This window comes from Aquarana catesbeiana, linkage group LG02 (genome assembly GCF_042186555.1).
Source record: "Aquarana catesbeiana isolate 2022-GZ linkage group LG02, ASM4218655v1, whole genome shotgun sequence".
Classification (NCBI taxonomy): domain Eukaryota; kingdom Metazoa; phylum Chordata; class Amphibia; order Anura; family Ranidae; genus Aquarana; species Aquarana catesbeiana.
In genome coordinates, this window is record NC_133325.1 from 755,883,501 (window position 1) to 755,904,927 (window position 21,427).

Sequence of the window (21,427 nt, forward strand, 5' to 3'; positions counted from 1 at the left end):
CATCACTGGTTCTAGTGGGTAGGAATAGCACACCATCACTGGTTCTAGTGGGTAGGAATAGTGCACCATCATTGGTATCGGGGGGGGGGGGAATAGCGCCCTAATATTGGTGTCTTTGTCAGATATGGTGCCGCATCATTCATATCAGTGGAAGGAATAGGGCCCCAAGGGCCAAATAAAGGCAGGTAAAGGGCCACATCCGGCCCCCGGGTCGCAGTTTGGAGACCACTGATCCATAGCTCCATCTCTTTGGGAGTCTCTCTCTAATTCGGTTGCATTCTCCATGAGGACAAGCACATTCTTCCCCAGTAGGGGCAGTGGGACCCCTCATGCTGGCTATAGAAGTTGTTCAGGCCTGGAACAAGCTGTAGAAAGGGACAGATCCATCTCCTGTATACAAAACCCAAGTGGAAAAAATTCCCCCCACCAGCATGGAACACTTCAATATAGAATTGACGTGTGTATAAATTAAAGATGAAAGGAAAGGTAGTGCTGGAACATAATCTGCCTGCGTTCGTAAATTGATTTAAAAAGGCATTCACATTGGCAATCAGAGAAATATGGTCTGTGGTCCTACGACTGTGCAATATAACTAACACACAGAGAGGATTTAAAGTGAACCTGGACCTTTAAAAGTCTGAACCATGCTGCATTGGTGTGGTGGCATTGGTCAAGCCTGCCCAGCAATTTCATTTTACCATAATCACAGATGATATTTCACACATAGTTGCCCCCCTGTAGGTGAGAAATGGTACAACAACCTGACCATATGTAGTAACTCAACCATACCCAGTAGGAATAGTACACAGTATACACAGGGGTCAGAGGTCGTGGCCCTACTTTTCTTTATACTTGAGAACCTTTTTAAAAAAAACTTACTTCTTGGTTCTCTTGGTCCGTCCACCGTGATTTTAATGGCTCGATGGTAAGTGGCCACTTGCGGAGGATTGGTGAAGACGGTGATGGTCAGCGTAAAGCTTTTACCTGTAAATAAAATATACAAACAGAAGTATGTTTTCATTGTATTCATCTAATGTTTATACAAAAACAGCTAAATCTGCTATGGACTTTGCAGTGCAGGTTTTCATTAATCCTTTAAATTTGTTCTTAAAGTGGACCTGTCAGCCAGGTTACCCTTTGAAAAGTTCTGCTGAAAATCAGATACTACAAAATACCTATTAGTTGTATTAGCCATAAAACCTTTTCAGTGTGCTCTTCTGATTAGGTTTCATTCTGTTACTAAGACCTGCCTTGATGTTTGGGCTATGTCCTGTCTACCTGCCTTCACCCCATCCAATAAGAATGCCATTAATGGTCACACTAAAGTGCTTTAATTGGATAAGGGTGTGACAGCTAGGCGGGACTTGAAGCCCAAGTTAGGGCTTAAAAAAGAAAAAATGTGCCCCAGGATGTATGGAATAGCAGCTCTGGGTTCTGTACTCACCTCCTTTCCAGCCCTGTCCCCCACAGCATTTTTTATTTTTACCACTAGATGTCCTCGGTCTGCTGGGTTGAATGACACCCGCTGTCAACCAACCCACACACTTGAGTGCTGGGTGTCGTAGGATGGCTCCCTGCACTCAAAGTACATTGCAGAGAACAGCCTATAAAAAGGTAAGTTGTAAGGTATATAAAGCATAAAATAGGTATTACACACCTCAATTATTACACAAATTTTTCCCCGGCACTTCTGATAGATGCTGGAGGTGCGGTTCTGAGGAGGGGACGCTCCTACACATTTTTTGGACCTGTTCACCAGTACAGCAGTTTTGGGTAGCAGTAGAGAGAATTGTTAAAAAATTCACGAATCACATAACGCAAAGAGATCCAGCCGTTTTTCTGTTACATGCCACCTCAGCCTCAATTAAATCATATAAAAAGTCAGTGGTCAGACATCTGCTCAATGCAGCGAAGTCCTGTATTCCAGCATTGTGGAAACAGAGTACACCCCCTACGGTGGGAATGTGGCTACGTAGAGTTGAAGAAATCAAAAAGATGGAAGACCTAATACTGACTGCCCAACACAAACAAGACAAACATTCAAGAAACTGGTTATCCTGGAACATATATATTTTCTCAGATGAAGGACAAACCTTACTAAATTCTTGAGAACCCCTTGATTAGGTAGCGGCTACGGGATAGAACCTTGGCCGGATCCATCGCGCTCGCGTCTATCTATAACCCCCCCCCCTCCCTTTCTCACCCCTTCCACTCTGCCTTTACTTCTTATATATATATATATATATATATATATATATATATATATATATATATATATAATTTTTTTTTTTTTTTTTCTCTCTTTTTTCTGTGCAATAAGTGGTCTATTATTTCAGTAACAGACAACTTTCCATTCACACCAACTATGATGGAATTATGCAAGAATAAGCAAATATTGGGAAGATGTCATTCCGGTTATATTGTAATACTGTATGGTGGTTAATATACCTATGGACTACAAAGACGGATTCACGAATCTAAAGAGAATAAATGATGTCATAGGCCAGTTTCCATGCAGATAGAATGGAACACTTTAATGGAAAGGATATATGATGACGGTATTTGTCAGAATGCTAATAGAAAGACCACGGATGTATTATATCGATTATGATATGCTTTTTCTTTTTTCGTATTTGTTTTTGTTTTCTCTTTTCCTTGTCAAAAATTCAATAAAAAAATTATATTTGAAAAAAAAAAAAAATAAAGCATAAAATAAATTCTGGAGGAGGCATTCTGAAAGGAAGGGTGATTGGGAGCCTGGAGTTGAGCTTTAAAGCGTTTGTTACCCCAACACTTCATACTCCTGATACGTGCCTGCTGTACCATGTACTTGTATGAGCAAGTAACCTGTTCTCTTTGTATTGCTTCCTTTGTGTGAAATCACTGGTACTCCTGCTAGTCCCCGTGCTTTCCTAATAAAAACTGACCACACTAAGCAGGAGAACACAATGTGGTCAGTTCTCTAGCTATGCTGGAAAAACTCAGTGTACTCTCCTCCAATGATCAGACTTGACATTCCTGACATGCCCCCAACTCAGCACAACCATTCACTGGAAAGCTCAGTGTGCTGCTGCTTCTCCTCCCCCCCAGCCCTTATGCAGCTAAGAACAGAGGGAATGTGATCACTTATAAAAAATGTATTTATAATGTTTGTTTTTTTATCTCTATACAAAAATGTTTTGCCTTCTATTTTTATTTTAAACTGAATGGGTTGTTTTACAAGGTGATCGTTTACAACAGGGGGTCTTCAAACTACGGCCCTCCAGTTGTTCAGGAACTACAAATCCCATCATGCCTAGTCATGTCTGTGAATGTCAGAGTTTTACAATGCCTCATGGGACATGTAGTTTCGCAACAGCTGGAGAGCCGTAGATTGAAGATTCCTGGTTTACAATCACTTTAATGCCAATGGCAGAAAAGTAACAAAGTGGAACTAAATCAGAGAGGCACACAGGGATAACAAAGTTACAATAATAGCAGGAAAGTCTTTTAGTTTTAAAAGAATAGTGTGGCTGAAAGGTGCGCTTACAAAGACAAACATATGTTTGTTTCACTCTCACATTCACACATTTTAATCAAGATCGCCTTTTTATCTCACAATCACTTTTTTATTCGGTTCATGAATTCATATCTTATTGCTGCAAGTACTTGTTCCCATTGTTGACATCTCACAGAAAGCAGAAGTCAATAAGGAACAAGACATCCTATGATATGTTTAGTGAATGTTCTTTACCCACAAAAGACCACAAAATTTCATAATGTTAGAAACGTGCCATAAATTCAGTTGATCCTTGCGATAAAAAACCCTTCATGAATTCAACATATCATTTTGGGTATTGAAAGTGAATGAACAAGGCCTGGTAACAAAGTGACCTTTCTGTCTGTGTCCCGTCAGGAAAATTCCCTTTCATTTCCTGTCCTGGAGGCACATTAGGAAGTAAGAGGAGATCTTTCCAAAGCAAGGAGATACCCCTTCTTAGACACTTGTCACCGGGACCATTGGAAATTCCCCCCTCATCTCCTGTCCCTCTGACAACATTTCCATCCTTTCTGTACTGGAGATAAAGGTCAGCAAGACCATTTGTGAAGGTGATTTTACCCAACGATACCCAGGCAGCAATAAAAACCAAGTACATACAGTGAGAGGCACTGGATCCTACTTTATTAGTATCAATTAGAGAAGACCATGCTAATTATTGAGCTAACTTATTTTGGTGAGGCTTCTCCCGGAACACCCTAATCAAAGTCCATCTGAACACAAAGCTTTAAGAGCACCACACTAATGGTCAAAGACTCCAAGAGGTATTTTGTTAAATATTCAGTAACAAGAAGGCCTACGCGTTTCGGAGGTTCGGACATCCCCCCTTCATCAGGGATACAACACACTCCAAAGACATGCTGGTAGGTTAATCAGATCTTGTCTATAAATTGGCCCTAGTATGTGTATATGTGTTTGTAAGCGCGTCGGGACCCTGCTGGGTAAAGGACCGCGCTATATCAAGATGCAACTCAACTCAACATGTAAGAGAATACAATGTACATAATATAACTGGGTACTAACATTTATAGGTAAAGTTGATCCAGGAAAAATCCGATTGCCTCTCTGGGATCAGGAAGGATTTTTTTCCCCTGCTGTAGCAAATTGGATCTTGCTTTTCTGGGTTTTTTTTTTTTTTTTCGCCTTCCTCTGGATCAACTGTGGGTATACGGATTGGGTATATGGGATTGTATGATATTTTTTATTTTATTTATTTATTTATTTTTTATGGTTGAACTAGATGGACTTGTGTCTTTTTTTCAAGCTAACTATGTAACAATAAAAGTTCATATTGATGATAAATTGCACTTTATAGAAGATTGCATGCATATTCAATATTTTCTTACTTGTGCTGTAGCCCTAACCCTAATGGGGGGGGGGGGGGGGGGGGTCAGAACCTCCGAAACGCGTTGGATTCTTCCTACTGATTTAATAATACATCACTTTGAACTCTTTGACCATCAGTGTGGCGCTCGTACCGCTTCTTGTTTGGTAAAGCGATAAACACCCAAAAGACCAGACCAGGCAGAAGTTCTACCCCTTTCCCATTTTTATACAAAAAAACTAAAAAAGTTTAGGCTTTACGTTTTAACATTTTTTTTTAATACAATGCATCCCATATCTCAAAAAAACGTAAAGGGTTGTACATTTCATTAATACAAAGTGTAATAACCAAGAATAAACCAAAATAGGTTGCTTGCTTCCTTTTCTTCAATGAGGGAAGGTAGACACAAATCTAACTGGCAGCATAGAGTGACCCAGAGATGTTATAACTGGGTCTATGTACTTTTCAATGAAATGTGTGCAGATCATGGCTGGTGGGAGGGGCCAGCAGGGTGTTGTACATAGCTTCACATCACCACAGTACTCCTTTCAAGAGCCTTCATCCCTGATACAAGCAGTGGGCTAAAGTTTAGGAGGAGTAATGCAAGTACAGTGGAACCTTGGATTACGAGCATAATCCATTCCAGGAGAATGCTTGTAATCCAAAGCACTCACATATCAATGCGAGTTTCCCCATAGAAGTCAATGGAAATAGAGATAATTTGTTCCGCATTGACTTCTATTGCATGCAATACCGCATGTGGCCAGAGGTGGGGGGGGCGCCGGAGAGCCTCGGAAATACTCGAGGACAGCTTGGTTGAACTCGGAAACCCTTGGAAAGACCCGGAAACACTCAGGGACGGAGTATTTCCTAGTGTTTCCGAGTATTTCCGAACGGCTCTGAACCGTTCCGAGTGTCACCAGCACCCTGCACCTCTGGCTAAATGCGGTACTGCACAACCCATTAGCTTGAATTCTGCTTGTTTTGCGAGACAACACTAGCAAACCGAGTCAGGATTTAAAAAAAAAAAGTTGCTTATCTTTCAAAACGCTCGTTAACCGCGTTACTCGTTAACCAAGGTTCCACTGTATGTCTTGATGGGTGGGTGTCAGTCTGGAGGAGTGGGCGGTCCTAGGCAGGCTCTATTTGCATGCAGACCGCCCACTTATGAGCTGAGCCTCCATGATTGGAAGAACTGAAACCCAATGAATGAAAGGGGCAGGTCAGGGACAATCAGGCTGGGGAAGAAAAAGCTGGATGATGCTGGATGCCCTCCAGCCAGGAAGTGAGGCTCTATCTGACTTGCTGTAGCTTTTAGTGCACACTGTGAGAAGCTGACAGTGTGCAGTGAAATCAATAGTAAGCAATTTCAGGCCAGGATAGGCGCCTGTACAACTGTGAAAGACTAAAGGCAGGGGTGGAGTTCAGCTTTAAATTTTTTGTTGTTGTTGTTTTAAGCCAGGTGTCATTTATATCAAGGATTTTCATATTAATATCTGCAGAGGGGCGGCGGTTGAAGCAGCACACTCGAGGGCCTGAAATGCCCTGCGATGATATCTGGTCTATGGCACGCTTCGGGTAACATGATCCCCGGGACAGTATGTTGGGTGGAGGTGAGAGAAATGAAAGAGACATTTACACAGGCCTGGCGCCCCTCCTATGTGGCACGGTGCCAATGCAAAGCGACCAAAGGATAATGCTTATTTGGAACATGCCCGATATCTGTGAGAATCATAAATATTTACATTTTATAAATGTTTGGACAAAGGCGGTGGAAGGACTTCGGCACCAAACTGCTCCCTTTCCCATGAAGAACAGACAATGGACGGTAATAAAGTGAATGACAGGTTTAACGGGAAAGATGATTCGCCACTCCGTATTAAAGTGTACCTGTTATTATTACTCAGAAATGACCGAAAATAAAAGATCAGCATGACAGCCAAGCAGTAGATGACCACATGGACCTTGCTCTTCAGAAAAGGTCTGTTTACTCAAGGTGCCCCTCCTCCCCCTTCCTAAAATGCTGGCTGAAAATGCCAAAAAAAAAAAACCTTTTAGGGGAAGATAATATAGTTAGATAATATAGTTGCCTTTCCCCAATTTCCTCCTGCAGCGCATAGGGTAAGGAACGTCATCCTCCAGATCTTGGATAAAGTTAAGTAGCCCAAATCTTGGGAAAAGATCATCCTGCACCGTGCTAACATTAAAGGTCCATGCACACCGGCTTGAAAAAAACGCCAGTGCTAGTTCCTGGAAAAAAAACTAGTTTTGAGCGTAGACTCACAGGATAGCATTAGGTGCTTCTACAGGCAAAACTCTCTACTCCAGTGTGCATGGACCCTTAAGGAAGGGAGAGGAGGACCTCATTGAATAGGAGAACCCTGCCTGAAGTGCAGGATCCACTTTCAGACTGGCTCCTGTACTGTCAGCATCACAGGTTTCCCTTATTTATATGCACTTTATACATACTCCTTTGATTTATTATCCCTATCCTAAATGAGGAATAACCCTTTTATTTTGGGGATATGTGATGGAAAGTGACATGTGAATTTTGTTCTAAGAAGGCCTTACTGTACTACGTACTGATCTGGTTGGAGAGCTTTTTGATTCCTTTAATTCTTTCTTAGCATACCCTGTGTGGTTGTAATACTTTGTTGGGTCCCAAGCTCTACTACACAGAAGCCATGGCTTCCACACACTGCCCAACTCCATAGAAGACATGGTTTCCACATACTGCCCAACTCCATAGAAGACATGGTTTCCATACATTGCCCTACTCCATAGAAGCCATGGTGCCATACACTGACATACTCCATAGAAGCCATGGTTTCCATTCACTGCCCTACTCCATAGAAGACATGGTTTCCATACACTGCCATACTCCATAGAAGACATGGTTTCCATACACTGCCCTACTCAATTGAAGCCATGGTTTCCATTCACTGCCCTACTCCATAGAAGACATGGTTTCCATACACTGCCATACTCCATAGAAGACATGGTTTCCATACACTGCCCTACTCCATAGAAGACATGGTTTCCATACACTGCCCTACTCCATAGAAGCCATGGTTTCCATTCACTGCCCTACTCCATAGAAGACATGGTTTCCATACACTGCCATACTCTATAGAAGCCATGGTTTCCATTCACTGCCCTACTCCATAAAAGACATGGTTTCCATACACTGCCATACTCCATAGAAGCCATGGTTTCCATTCACTGCCCTACTCCATAGAAGACATGGTTTCCATACACTGCCCTACTCCATAGAAGACATGGTTTCCATACACTGCCATACTCCATAGAAGACATGGTTTCCATACACTGCCCTACTCCATAGAAGCCATAGTTTCCATACACTGCCATACTCCATAGAGTCCATGGTTTCCATACACTGCCCAACTCCATAGAAGACATGGTTTCCATACACTGCCCTACTCCATAGAAACCAGAGTTTCCATACACCTTCCTACTCCAAAGAAGCCATGGTTTCCATACACTGCCATACTCCATAGAAGCCATGGATTCCATACAATGCCCTACTCCATAGAAGACATGGTTTCCATACACTGCCCTACTCCATAGAAACCATAGTTTTCATACACCTCCCTACTCTATAGAAGCCATAGTTTCCATACACCGCCATACTCCATAGAAGCCACAGTTTCCATACACTGCCATACTCCATAGAAGCCATGGATTCCATACACTGCCATACTCCATAGAAGACATGGTTTCCATACACTGCCCTACTCCATAGAAACCATAGTTTTCATACACCTCCCTACTCCATAGAAGCCATAGTTTCCATACACCGTCATACTCCATAGAAGCCATGGATTCCACACACTGCCATACTCCATAGAAGCCATGGTTTCCAGACACTGCCCTACTCCATAGAAGACATGGTTTCCATACACTGCCCTACTCCATAGAAGACATGGTTTCTATACACTGCTCAACTCGATAGAAACCATAGTTTCCATACACTGCTCTATACACTGCTCTTTTCTATAGAAGACATGGTTTCCATACACTGAGGGTTGATTTACTAAAGGCAAATAGACTGTGCACTTTACAAGTGCTGTTGCTCCAAAGCTTAGTAAATGAGACGAAGCTGTGCTGACTTCCACCATCCAATCATGTACAAGCAAAAATGCTGTGTTTTATTTTCATTGAATGTGATTGGGTATTATTTGCAAAGTGAAGCTTTATCCCATTTACGAAGCTCTGGAGCAACCACGCTTGCAGAGTGCACAGTCTATCTGCCTTTAGTAAATTTCAGTGAATAATAATGGATACCAAGAAAGAAGGTCTACTAATTTTCATATGGTCTTAAAGAGGAACTGCAGTCTGCTCACATAATTTGTAATAAAAACATCTTTGCCATTCTGAAGCTTCCCTCCAACCACTTTGCATATTATTTTACATATACCGTGATTCTGTACTTGCCAAATATGCTGCAGAAATCTCCCTTCTGTACTTGCCAAATATGCTGCAGAAATGGCTGTAGCCATTTTAACTGTGGGCAGCTGAAGCTGCTACCTGTTCACTTCCTGGATTTACACAGACACACAGAGGCACACCTCCAGCTCTGCAACTCTCATTGGCCCTCTTATGACCCCCCCTTCCATTCCTGGCAAACTCTCACGAGTGATAGAGAGAGAGAGAGCAGTGCATGATGTCATAAGTCTAGGCTTTTTACCAGACAGGAATCAGGAAGTGGGCTGTATAAGGTATTTATTGGCAGAAAAAAAATGTTTTACTATCCAAAGTTAAAACAACAAAAGGCAGAAGATTTAATAGATGGAAAGATGAAAAAATGACTGAAGATCCGCTTTTTTTATCCCAAACAAAAATAAGTTTTGACTTATACAGGTTAAATAACACCAGACATCTATTATACGGCCTCAGGAGCAACACAGCATACAAACAAAAAACAAAAAAACAAAACAAAAAAAACTCATGATAAATGATGACATCTACAATGACATGCCATAAACCTGTCTGTGCAGGAGGACTTCAGATTTAGAAGAGAAGACTGTCATTAGGAGGCTCTTCTGGTGTCCACCTTACAAAGAACTCAATGACTTATATAATGACTATTGTTACAAGCCTAAAAATAAGGCCAGTAGCTATTTTGACAAAAATAAAGCTTGTGGCTATATTTAACACAAAAACGGACAATAGATACTACTTTGAATAGGATGATCTATGTCCTCCTGTTATATTTCTGAACTTAAGTTCTGAACTTCACCCTGAAAAGCTGTTAAACCCGAATGGAACTAAGAACACAAGTCATATAAATGTCATGTATTCCTTTTATACCATTTGCATTTTTTTTTTAGTTTACAATTTTAAAAGAAAATCCTTAGAGTTGGCAGATATATATATATATATATATATATATATATATATATATATATATATATATATATATATATATATCTTTTATATATATTTTCTTTTTCTAAGGTGACTCTGTTATCCTTTAAACCTTGCCTTTAGAGATGTGATTTGCTGAGCCCTGAAGCGAAAGACGCGTTCTTGCATTCTGAAAGATCAGCTATAAAGTGTATGAAGGAGCAGAGTCCTCCATGTCGCACTGTATGCAAGCTTACCTTTCTTACAAGAGAAATCAGCCTTCGGCAATGACAAGTGGATTCAAGGAAGATTTTTATTTTATTTTTTGTTTAAAAGTTTTTTTTGACCTTGACTACTCAATTTGTCTTCAAACCGATAACTTAGCCAGGAACAGCGTCATCTTTTTTTCTAAGGTATTCTGGGATTGGGGGGGGGGGGTCAAAAACACTTGCAGACTAGTGAACATGTCACTAAAGTCAATTGGTGCCTATTCACACTTGTGCGACTTTCCATGACAAGTCGCAGCCCACTGTTTGCAATGGCACCTGTTCAGATCGGCGCGACTTAAAGTTGCAGCGACTTTGAAAAGGAGCCCTGCGCTACTTTTTTGTGACTTTTGAAGCGACTTTGGTCCAGAGAAGTTTTAAAGTCAGACCAAAAGTTGCACTAAAAGTCACATCAAGGTTGAGATGCGAAAGTCGCACTGGAAGTTGTGTAACTTTGGAGATGCGCTAATGTGAATGGAGTCTAAAGGAAACTAAGAATGGTTTGGGGTCAATTTTATTTAAATGAACCACCATTTTAAACTATTTATGTGTATAATTGATTTGTTGTTATAAACTCTATAGCCTTTAGGCATGCTTTGTCTGATTGAAACTACAGTGGCCTAGTGTTTAGCCCTTGTGCCTTGCAGCACTGGGGTTCCTAGTTCAAATCTGCTTCAGGACACTATCTGCATGGAGTTTGCGTGTTCTTCATGTGCTTCTATGGGTTTCCTCCAGGTAGTCTGGTCTCTTAAACACTCCAAAGGAAGTTTAATTGTCTCTTTTCCAAACTGGTCCTAGCACGTATGCATGTGAGATAGGGAACTAAACTGTAAACTCCACGAGGCCAGGGACTGATGTGAATGTACAGCACTGTGTAAATTTCCGGCACTCTATAAATACCTGTAATAGATGGAGCTGTATGGGTTGAGTTCTGTTGAGTTCTATAAACAACAGAGCTACATAAAACATGTGAAAAGTAGAATACAGCTCCACCTGCTGGTTGGATAGCATACACATCATCACCAAACCATAATGAATAAAGGAAGCCATAAAAACAAAACCACCAAACATTCCCTTTAAGTTTTTATATCAACTTCCGCCATCTGAACTTATTAGCGGTCATTACCAACAGGGCCTACAAGGCAGGCTTTTGGCGGGGACTGATGTGACAGAACAGTATGTAAAGCACTGCGTAAATTGCCGACACTCTATAAATACCTGTAATAAATAAGCCCTAGATGGGGCTGTATGGAAGATGGAAGGGGAGGTGTCACTCATTCACATGTGTGTTAACTGCAGCCTTAGCTATTGAGTTCTCTAAACAACAGAGCTACAAACAACAATAGAATACAACTCCACCTGCTGGTTGGGTAGCATACACATCCATTTACATAATATAAAATTGCAGCTTGAACTATTGAGTTCTATAAACAACAGAGCTACAGAAAACATGTGAACAGTAGAATACAGCTCCACATGCTGGTTGGATAGCAAACATACCTATCTATATAAAATAAAATACTTCAATTTTTTTTTTTTTTTCAGTCCAAACCATAATGGGTAAAGGAAGCCATATATACAAAACCACCAAACATTCCCTTTAAGTTTTTCTATCAACTTCCTCCATCTGAATTTATTAGCAGTCATCAGCAACAGCGAATCGCAAATAGCGAATCACATGGCTTAGCCTACAAGGCAGGCGTTTGGCGGGGACTGATGTGACAGTACAGTATGTATAGCACTGTGCCAGTTGCCAGCCCTCTATAAATACCTGTAATAAATAAGCCCCAGATGGGGCTGTATGGAAGATGGAAGAGGAGGTGTCACTCATTCACATGTGTGTTAACTGCAGCTTGAGCTATTGAGTTCTCTAAACAACAGAGCTGCAAGCAACATGCGAAAAGTAGAATACAGCTCTACCTGCTGGTTGGATAGCATACACATCCATCTACATAAAATAAAACACTTCAATTGTTTTATTTTATTTTTTGATACTAACCATAATGAATAAAGGAAGCCATATATACAAAACCACCAAACATTCCATTAAAGTTTTTATATCAACTCCCAGCATCTGAACTTATTAGCAGTCATCAGCAACAGGGGGGGGGGGGGGGCAAATAGCGAATCGCATGACTTAGCCTACAAGGCAGGTGTTTTTGGCGGGGACTGATGTGCCAGTACAGTATGTAAAGCACTGTGTAAATTGCCGGCGCTCTATAAATACCTGTAACAAATAAGCCCTAGATGGGTCTGCAAGGAAGGTGGAAGGGGAGGGGTCACCCATTCACACGTGTGTTAATAGCAGCTTGAGCTATTGAGTTCTATAAACAACAGAGATACAAAAAAGCACGTGAAAAGCAGAATACAATGCCACCTGCTGGTTGGATAGCATATACATTTATCTACATAATATAATATTATTATAATATATTTTTTAATTCATATTTCTTTTTTTCAGTCTAAACCATAATGAATAAAAAAAGCCATAAATACAAAACCACCAAACATTCCCCTTAAGTTTTTATATTAACTTTCAGCATCTGAACTTATTAGCAGTCATCAGCAACAGGGCGGGGCAAATATCGAATGGCATGACTTAGCCTACCAGGCAAGCATTTGGCAGGGACTGATGTGAATGTACAGTTTGTAAAGCACTGTGTAAATTGCCGGCACTCTATAAATACCTGTAATAGATGGGGCTGGATGGAGGATGGAAGAGGAAGTGCCACTCATGCATGTGTGTGTTAATTGCAGCTTGAACTATTGAGTTCTATAAACAACAAACGACGCCTTGAGGAGATTCAGTTCGCAATTTGTTAGCGCTATACAAGTCTTTCATTCATTCATTCATTCATTCATTCATTCACAAAGCTACAGAAAACATGTGAAAGGTTGAATAGAGCTCCACCTGCTGGTTGGATAGCATGCACATCTATCTACATAATATAAAATACGTCAATTTTTTTTTTTTTTTTTCAATCCAAACCATAATGAATAAAGGAAGCCATATATACGAAACCACCAAAGATTCCCTTTAAGGTTTTATATAAACGTTCGGCATCTGAACTTATTAGCAGTTATCAGCAACAGGGTGGAACAAATAGAGAATCGCACGACTTAGCCTACAAGGCAGGCGTTTGGCGGGGACTGATGTGACAGTACAGTATGTACAGCACTGTGTAAATTGCTGACACTCTATAAATACCTGTAATAGATGGGGCTGTATGGAGGATGGAAGAGGAAGTGTCACTCATGTATGTGTGTGTTAATTGCAGCTTGAGCTATTGAGTTCTATAAACAGTTGGTTTAAGTGCTGGCATCTCTTTTATTTTAGGCGCAGGGACAGTGACCTCATGGCACCAATCCTGGCAGAAGATGGTTTGGGTTAACAATGTAATTTTGGATTTAAAGGTGTTCAGGTATATTAATTTCTTTTTTTTTTTCAGTATTTTTTTTTTTAAACCAAATCACTAAAATCTCATATAAGCATCAACAGGTTAATGTAATGTTTCAATCTTTTGAAATCCGGAGCTTTTATTACAATAATGCCTGCTGATCCTGCCATTAAAATTCCTTGTTTAGGCACCTTCTGTAATAGGGTGACAACGCTGTCCTTGACTCCTCAATGTGGTCCTGCGTTGTCACCCTGTCACACCGGCTTCCAATGGAGACTACAAATGGCTTGTTTCAATACACATGATCCAATGTTGTCCCCATCAGGAAGCCCACCCTGAGAAATGCCATGCAGCCATCACTGGAGTGCATGTAGACTGCAAAGGGTTAGCAGGAGGTCAGCAACACTGAGAAAAAAAAAAAAAAGATGACGACAAGTATTCTTTAAAAGTAATTTGTTTAGGATTTACGTTTAATTGTTGATTAAAGCGGAACTTGAGTCATTTTTTCATCTTTCATTCCTTTCTATTAAATCTTCTGCCCTTGTTGTTTTAACTTTGGATAATAAAACTTTTTTTTCTGCCAGCAAATACCTTATACAGCCCACTATATGTTTCTTGTCTGGTAAAAAGTTGAGGCTTATGACATCATCCACAGCTCTCTCTCATGAGAGTTTGCCAGGAAGGGAGGGGTGGATGGGTCATAAGAGGGCCAATGACAGCTGCAGAGCTGGAGGTGTGCCTCTGTCTATCTGTGTAAATCCAGGAAGTGAACAGGCAGAGGCTTCAGCTGCCCACAGTTAAAATGGCTGCAGCCAGACTCAGTGGAGGGAGATTTCTGCAGCATATTTGGCAAGTACAGAATCACAATATATATCAAATAGTTTTTTTATTACAAATGATGTCAGTAGACTGCAATTCCTCTTTAAGTTTAGAGGCTGTTTTTACAAGTTAACGTTTGTGTGAAGCTTTCGATTCGTTTTCACGTCTACCAGGCTAAACATAACTGCTCTGCTGAAGAAACTTGGGTTCCAGGAGAAGAGAGGGGTGAAAAATAATGAAGGCAAATGGAAGTTGTGTGTTATTACATTTTATAGTCACCATATAGAGTTTCTTTTTTTATTTTATTACAGGAAACACATAAATGTAACTTTTGTGCTATATATATATATATATATATATATATATATAATATATATAAATATATATATATAAATAACTAAAAAAATATATATATATATATATATATATATATATATATATATATATATATATATATATATACATAATATAAATATATAAATAAATAAATATATAATATATATATATATATATAAAATATATATATGGTATATTATTTTCCTAATGTGGATACCAGCTTCCCCTTCAAAAAAAAAAAATGTCCTGGAGACAGCAAAGGATTCCACACATCTGTACCAAGTCAAACAGCAAATACTGCATTGGCTCTATGAGAGGTAAAGCCGTCCTAACAGATAGTCTTCTCACCTAAGTAATAATTCCACCGAAATGTTCCACTCTCTCGGCGAATGGAAAAATCACTCCGGCTCCGCCGACATGAACATCTATTACTTGCAGGGCAGACATCTGCTTTATTCTGCAGTGTGGATAACCACGGGAAAGATGTGAATCTTCTGAGAATAACACCAAAGAAAAGCAGAATAATTATTATGAACCGGGGAGAAGCCGGAGAAGAGGCGCAGGATGGGCCCGCCATGCCACTCGCACCATTCCACCCACCGCCAGGGTGTTAAGGAAGGCTTTATGCTAAGAGGAACTGCAGCCCCGCTCACATAATAATTTGTAATAAAAACATCTTTGACATTCTGAAGCTTCCCTCCAACCACTTTGCATGTTATTTTATATATACTGTGATTCTATACTTTGCCAAATATGCTGCAGAAATCTCCCTCCACTGAGTCTGGCTGCGGCCATTTTAACTGTGGGCAGCTGAAGCTGCTGCCTGTCCCCTTCCTGGATTTACAGACACACAGAGGCACACGTCCAGCTCTGCAGCTCTCATTGGCCCTCTTATGACCCCCCTCCTTCCATTCCTGGCAAACTCTCATGACCGTTAGAGAGAGAGCTGTGTATGATGTCATAAGCCTAGGCTTTTTACCAGACAAGAAGCAGGAAGTGGGCTGTAAAAGGGATTTACTGGCAGAAAAAAAAATGTTTTACTATCCAAAGTTAAAACAACAAGGTCAGAAGATTTAATAGACGGAAAATGACTGAAGTTCCGCTTTAAACTCTAAGGCCTCTTTCACACGGGGCAGATCAGTCATGATCCGCCCCGTGAACATCCGCTTGCTCAGCGGGGATAGCTCCGCCGATCCCCGCTGAGCAGGAAGATGACAGGTGCATCGCTGCACACTGTGCAGCGACGGACCTGTCAGAGCGCCGCTCTCCCCTATGGGGGGATCGGATGATGACGGTCCGTAGTGTCCGTCGTCATCCGATCCGATCCGAAAACGGAGGAAAAAGTAGGTTTTTCCTCCGTTACACTTTTCGGATCGGAGCGGGTCGGATGTCAGCGGACATGTCACCGCTGACATCCGACGCTCCATAGGGATGACTGTATGTCCGTTTTTCATCCGAAAACGGATGGATGAAAAACGGACATACGGATCATCCGTGTGAAAGAGGCCTAAGGCCTCATGCACACTGGACGTTTGTTGACGTTTTTACAGCAGCTGTTTTTGACAGTAGACGTTTTTTTCCTACAGTCATTAAAATCCCCATCATATCAGCAGTTTTGGGCAGTAAAAAAAAAAAAAAAAACTAGTGGGTTCTGAGAGACATTTTTCAGCTGTAAAAACGCTCTAACGCTGATAAACATCAATAAACGCTCAAAATTGTCACTCACCAGCGTTTTTTAACGTTTTTGATCCATTGAAAAAAAAAAAAAAAGTTTCTTCAAAAAAAAAAAAAAACGCTAACGCCGAAAAACACTAAAAACGTTGATAAACGCTAAAAACTGCTATTGCAAAAACGCTGAAAAAAGTTGAAAAACGGCAAAACTACTGGCGTTTTTATAACGTTATTTTAATGTCCAGTGTGCATGAGGAAAGGCCAATTTACTTCCTTGTGGTGCATTAATATTAAAGGATCACTAAAGATATATTGATATATATATATATATATATATATATATATATATATATATATATATATATATGATCCATTGAAGTCTATGGAACTAAAAACCAGAAAAAAGTCCCTGGCCCTTTCCATAAAACGCAACGTACATCCATAGGAAACCATGTTAAATGGACTGTAGTGTCTTTCTGCAAAACTGAAAACGCACCAAAAAAATGCATAGATGTAAACCAGGACTTAACCCTCTAGGCACCGACGGCACACAAATATGCGACTTCTTAGCGCCGAGTGGCCGCATATTACAAACACAGCTGCGCCGAGAGCGCGCGGCCTGAGCGCTCCCTGAACAGTTTACCGGCGGATAATGGAAAGCTTTGCCAATCGTGGCGGTTCCAGCATCTGAAACCTCTTAAAGGGCCGGGAGGTGCCGGCGCCAAAGGGTTAAAATGAATCTAGAACGAAAAAGAATATTTATCATTTTATAGTAATAAATAAAAAAAAATTTTATAATAAAATAAAACTAGAACTAAAAAAAATTACACCATGTTTTTTATAATAAAAAATAATAATATTTTTAAAATAAAATAATAGTAATAATAAAACTAGAGTAAAAAGGGAAAGAAAAGGAAAAAATATTCCTTGAAAATGACCCATTACTCCTCATGAACCTAATAACTCCTTTTCCCCTATAAAAAGCTCTATCAGATACAAATTGAATACCTATACCATTTCACACACTGTAATAATGACTTCTGTTCTTATTTGTACCATTGTACATTTACTTTTATGTTCATGCTTTAACAAATCTGTTTGAAATATGTTTCTCTATGTATATTTTCATAATATATGTTATATAATTTACATTTCTTTGTACTTGAAACAATCATCTTTCTAAATCTTTTTGTGAAAAAAAAAAGGTTAAGAACATTTTTATAATAAATAAAATAATAATAATAATAATAATAATAAAGAATTGTTTGTGTTTTTTTTTTCATTAATTACTTAATTAATTTTTTTCCTCCCCTCTCTTTTTTATTATTATTATTATACAAAAATTGTCATTGATAGCTAATATTTTAGCATGTTTCATTTGTTTAATCTCTTGTCTCTCAGTTGCCAAAGCACAAGAGGGAATGAAAAAAAATGTGTAAAGGGGGCCCTCGCGCTATCAATAAGTGAAGTGTACAACTAAACAGCCGCAAGCACCGGTATGCTGATCCGGGGCACTAAACAAAATATACAAAAGGGTGGTGCTGCCTATACCTATAAGTATAATAATAATAATAATAATGTGGATGAACTCTGAAAATCTTGATAAGACAGAAAAAAGTATATATCACATATGCAACAAGAGGGAATGTGGTAATATAAAATGTGGGAGGCCTTTGTATATTCAGGCCTCGGCTAATCATTATTATTTCAGGTACTTATATAGCGCCGTCAATTTACGCAGCGCTTTACATATATACTGTACATTTACATCAGTCCCTACCCTCAAGGAGCTTACAATCTAAGGTCCCTAACTCACCTTCATACATACTATGGTCAATTTAGACTGGATCCTATTAATCTACCAACATGTCTTTGGAGTGTGGGAGGAGACCGGAGTACCCGGAGGAAACCCATGCAGGCACAGGGAGAACATGCATTGTTATTCCCTTTTCTTTATTTTTTACAATGCCATTTTCTCGCAATAACAATATATTAAAACAGTAATAATAATAATAAAAAAATAATACTGATAATAAACATAATAATAATAAGTATTATTATTATTATGTAATAATAATAATAATAAAAAGAAAAATAAAGTAAAACTAGAACTACAAATTAACTAGTTCATTATTATTATTATTATTATTATTAATAAATAATATTATGCAATTTTATTTTTGTGTTTATTAAAATAATAATAATAATAATAATGAACTAGTTTATTTGTAGTTCTAGTTTTACTTTATTATTATTAATTTAATAAACACACAAAAAAATAAAATTGCATAATATTATTGCAATTATTGCATACTATTATAATAATATTATTAATAATGTTTATTATTATGCGATTTTATTTTTTGTATGTTTATTAAAATAATAATAATAATAATTAACTAGTTTATTTGTAGTTCTGGTTTTACTTTATTATTATTATTTTAATAAACACACAAAAAATAAAATCGCACAAGAAATAATAATAAAAATGATTAATAATATTATTATAAATAAGATAAAATTAAACTAAAAATAGCCCGTGTGGTCATAGAAGAATACATGGACCGTTACACATTGCTAATTAGAAAGTGAAGTGATTGAAGCAAGATTTAGAAGTAAAATAACGATAGACAACAAAAATAAAGGCCCAATGGGTGGCGCACAGACTAACAATGGGGTGCTGTGGGATCAGGACAAGCAGGTTTGGCCAGGAACTTGTTGAACTTGATATGAACAGTTGTAGATTTGGCAATCGGCCAATAGCAGACTGCCGCTCGCTTACAGAACAGCTGGCACAGCACGCACCTCCAAATCTCGCCTTCTGAGCACAACTTCCCCATCCATCCCTGGACTGATATTAATAAAACATCGGGAAGGGGGGATAAGAAGGGATGGGGGGATGGGGTGGGGTGGGGGGGGGTGCATTTGGAAGTCAGTAAATTTGGAGATTTTTTATGAGCAAGAAATCCCCCCCCCCCAGCAGGAACAGTCTGTGAGTGCCTGCTGCTATTTGTTCTAATAACTGACAGCGTCATAATGCAAATAATCACGTGTCCATCCAGTGACAGCGAGGAGCTCAGATCTTCTCTTAGGAAAACACAACTTCACACACAAAGCTCCAGGTAATCACCTACAATGAATACATCCAGGATATGGAAGATGTAATGCAAAGGACCCATCCTGAGACTAACACATCACTGACCTGTCCCTTCTCTGACTGCATTAAACCAAGACAGCCTGGTCACCTCCCCCCCTCCCCCCCAGTTCTGTGATTGGACGGCGGCGAAGGAGCAGCAGAATAGTGACAAGTCCTCCCTCTGTCCTCATGTTTCATGTCAGCACAGCACACTTGTTTGGTTCCTAGTATTGTCCCTACCTTTTCTATTCAAAAATACATTAAATGATGTTTTGAGCCCATTTACACCTTGGCATCCTAATAGCCACAAATTTTTACCCCCCCAACCGTGTAAATGAAGTGTGTATGCTTTCCAAGGAGCTATTGAAATAGAATGGCATAGAATGCATGAAGGTAAAACACCTTCAGGCTTCACAACCGCTTTTCAGAGGAGTGCTCAGTGTAATCTGAGACCTGAGTGGAGGGAATGGACACCCCCCCTCTACACTGACTTATAGGGTAACATGTACAGAGGTAGTACAGAGGTAGGAGACAACAAAGAGAAACTCTAGTACACACTATAGAGGGGTATGCTTTGTTCATTTTTCATGTCTGAGGATTATAACCACTTTAAAGGCCAAAACTATTTTTTTCTACTTTTGAACAGGGTGCATAAGGGTGTCCTCACTGGGAAGATTTTCTCTTACATCCTGTCCTGGAGACACAACACCAGACTGCAACATAATCCTCTGACCAGCGGGGGGCGTTTGTACCACGCCTTGAGAAGTTGTAAGTCTTGGGTATCGGAGATATACGGCCTCTTGATTGGTGCAAACACCCGGCCCACCAAACAAGCATCTGCAGCTGATTTGTCCTCTAATAGACGGAACTCTGTGCAGAGCAGGAACTCAAATGTCATTAATTATTCCGCAGTATAAAATATAATGGTTTCCCCTCCACTAATATATTTCCCCACACAACAGAGGACTGTTGACGGAGGAGGATTAATTTATTAAAGCTGTTCTCTTTGTTGTATTTATATAACATCCAATATCCTTTCCTGGGAATAAAACAAGCCCTGAAATCGTTTTCTTAAAGGGCTCCTTCACTTTAAATCTGAACTTGATATATAAATATATTCCTCAACAGCCACAAAGAATAGAAATGCGATTTGTGAGCACCAAATGCCTTTGCAAGCCCAGATATTACCTTGCAAACGGTAGCAGTGACATCATCACTGTGCTGCACATAGCCTGTGCAGAGAGCAGAGATGTGGGAGGGGCCCAGCAGGCTCCACCCACCACAGGCTGTCTGCAGAAAACGACAGGAGGGGGCGGAGACAAGACCACTCCGCCTGCACAAGGGGAAAGAGCAGCAGTGAGCGGTCTTCATTACAGGAAGTCTCACACCGGATGACTGCACAGGTCTAGAAGAAATACACAAAGCACACCGAGATTTAGGGCCAGTTCACAACACATGCCTTCCAGTGCTTTTTTTAAATTTTTTAATTTCATTTCTGCATCCAAAACGCATAGAAATTAGGCTTACGTGGTTTTCAATGGCATAGTACACACCAGTGCTTGCAGTTCTAGT

General features: G+C 39.7%; 1 protein-coding gene across 3 annotated transcripts in view; it reads right to left on the reverse strand.

Annotated features, from left to right (window-relative positions):
* RUNX1 (RUNX family transcription factor 1) overlaps positions 1-21,427 on the reverse strand; it is a 349,984-nt gene that overhangs the window by 75,061 nt on the left and 253,496 nt on the right. For all 3 annotated transcript variants that reach the window (XM_073617184.1, XM_073617186.1, XM_073617183.1), the window contains one exon: positions 880-984. In XM_073617184.1, the coding sequence (XP_073473285.1) occupies positions 880-984 (105 nt within the window). The remainder of the gene's footprint in view (positions 1-879; positions 985-21,427) is intronic.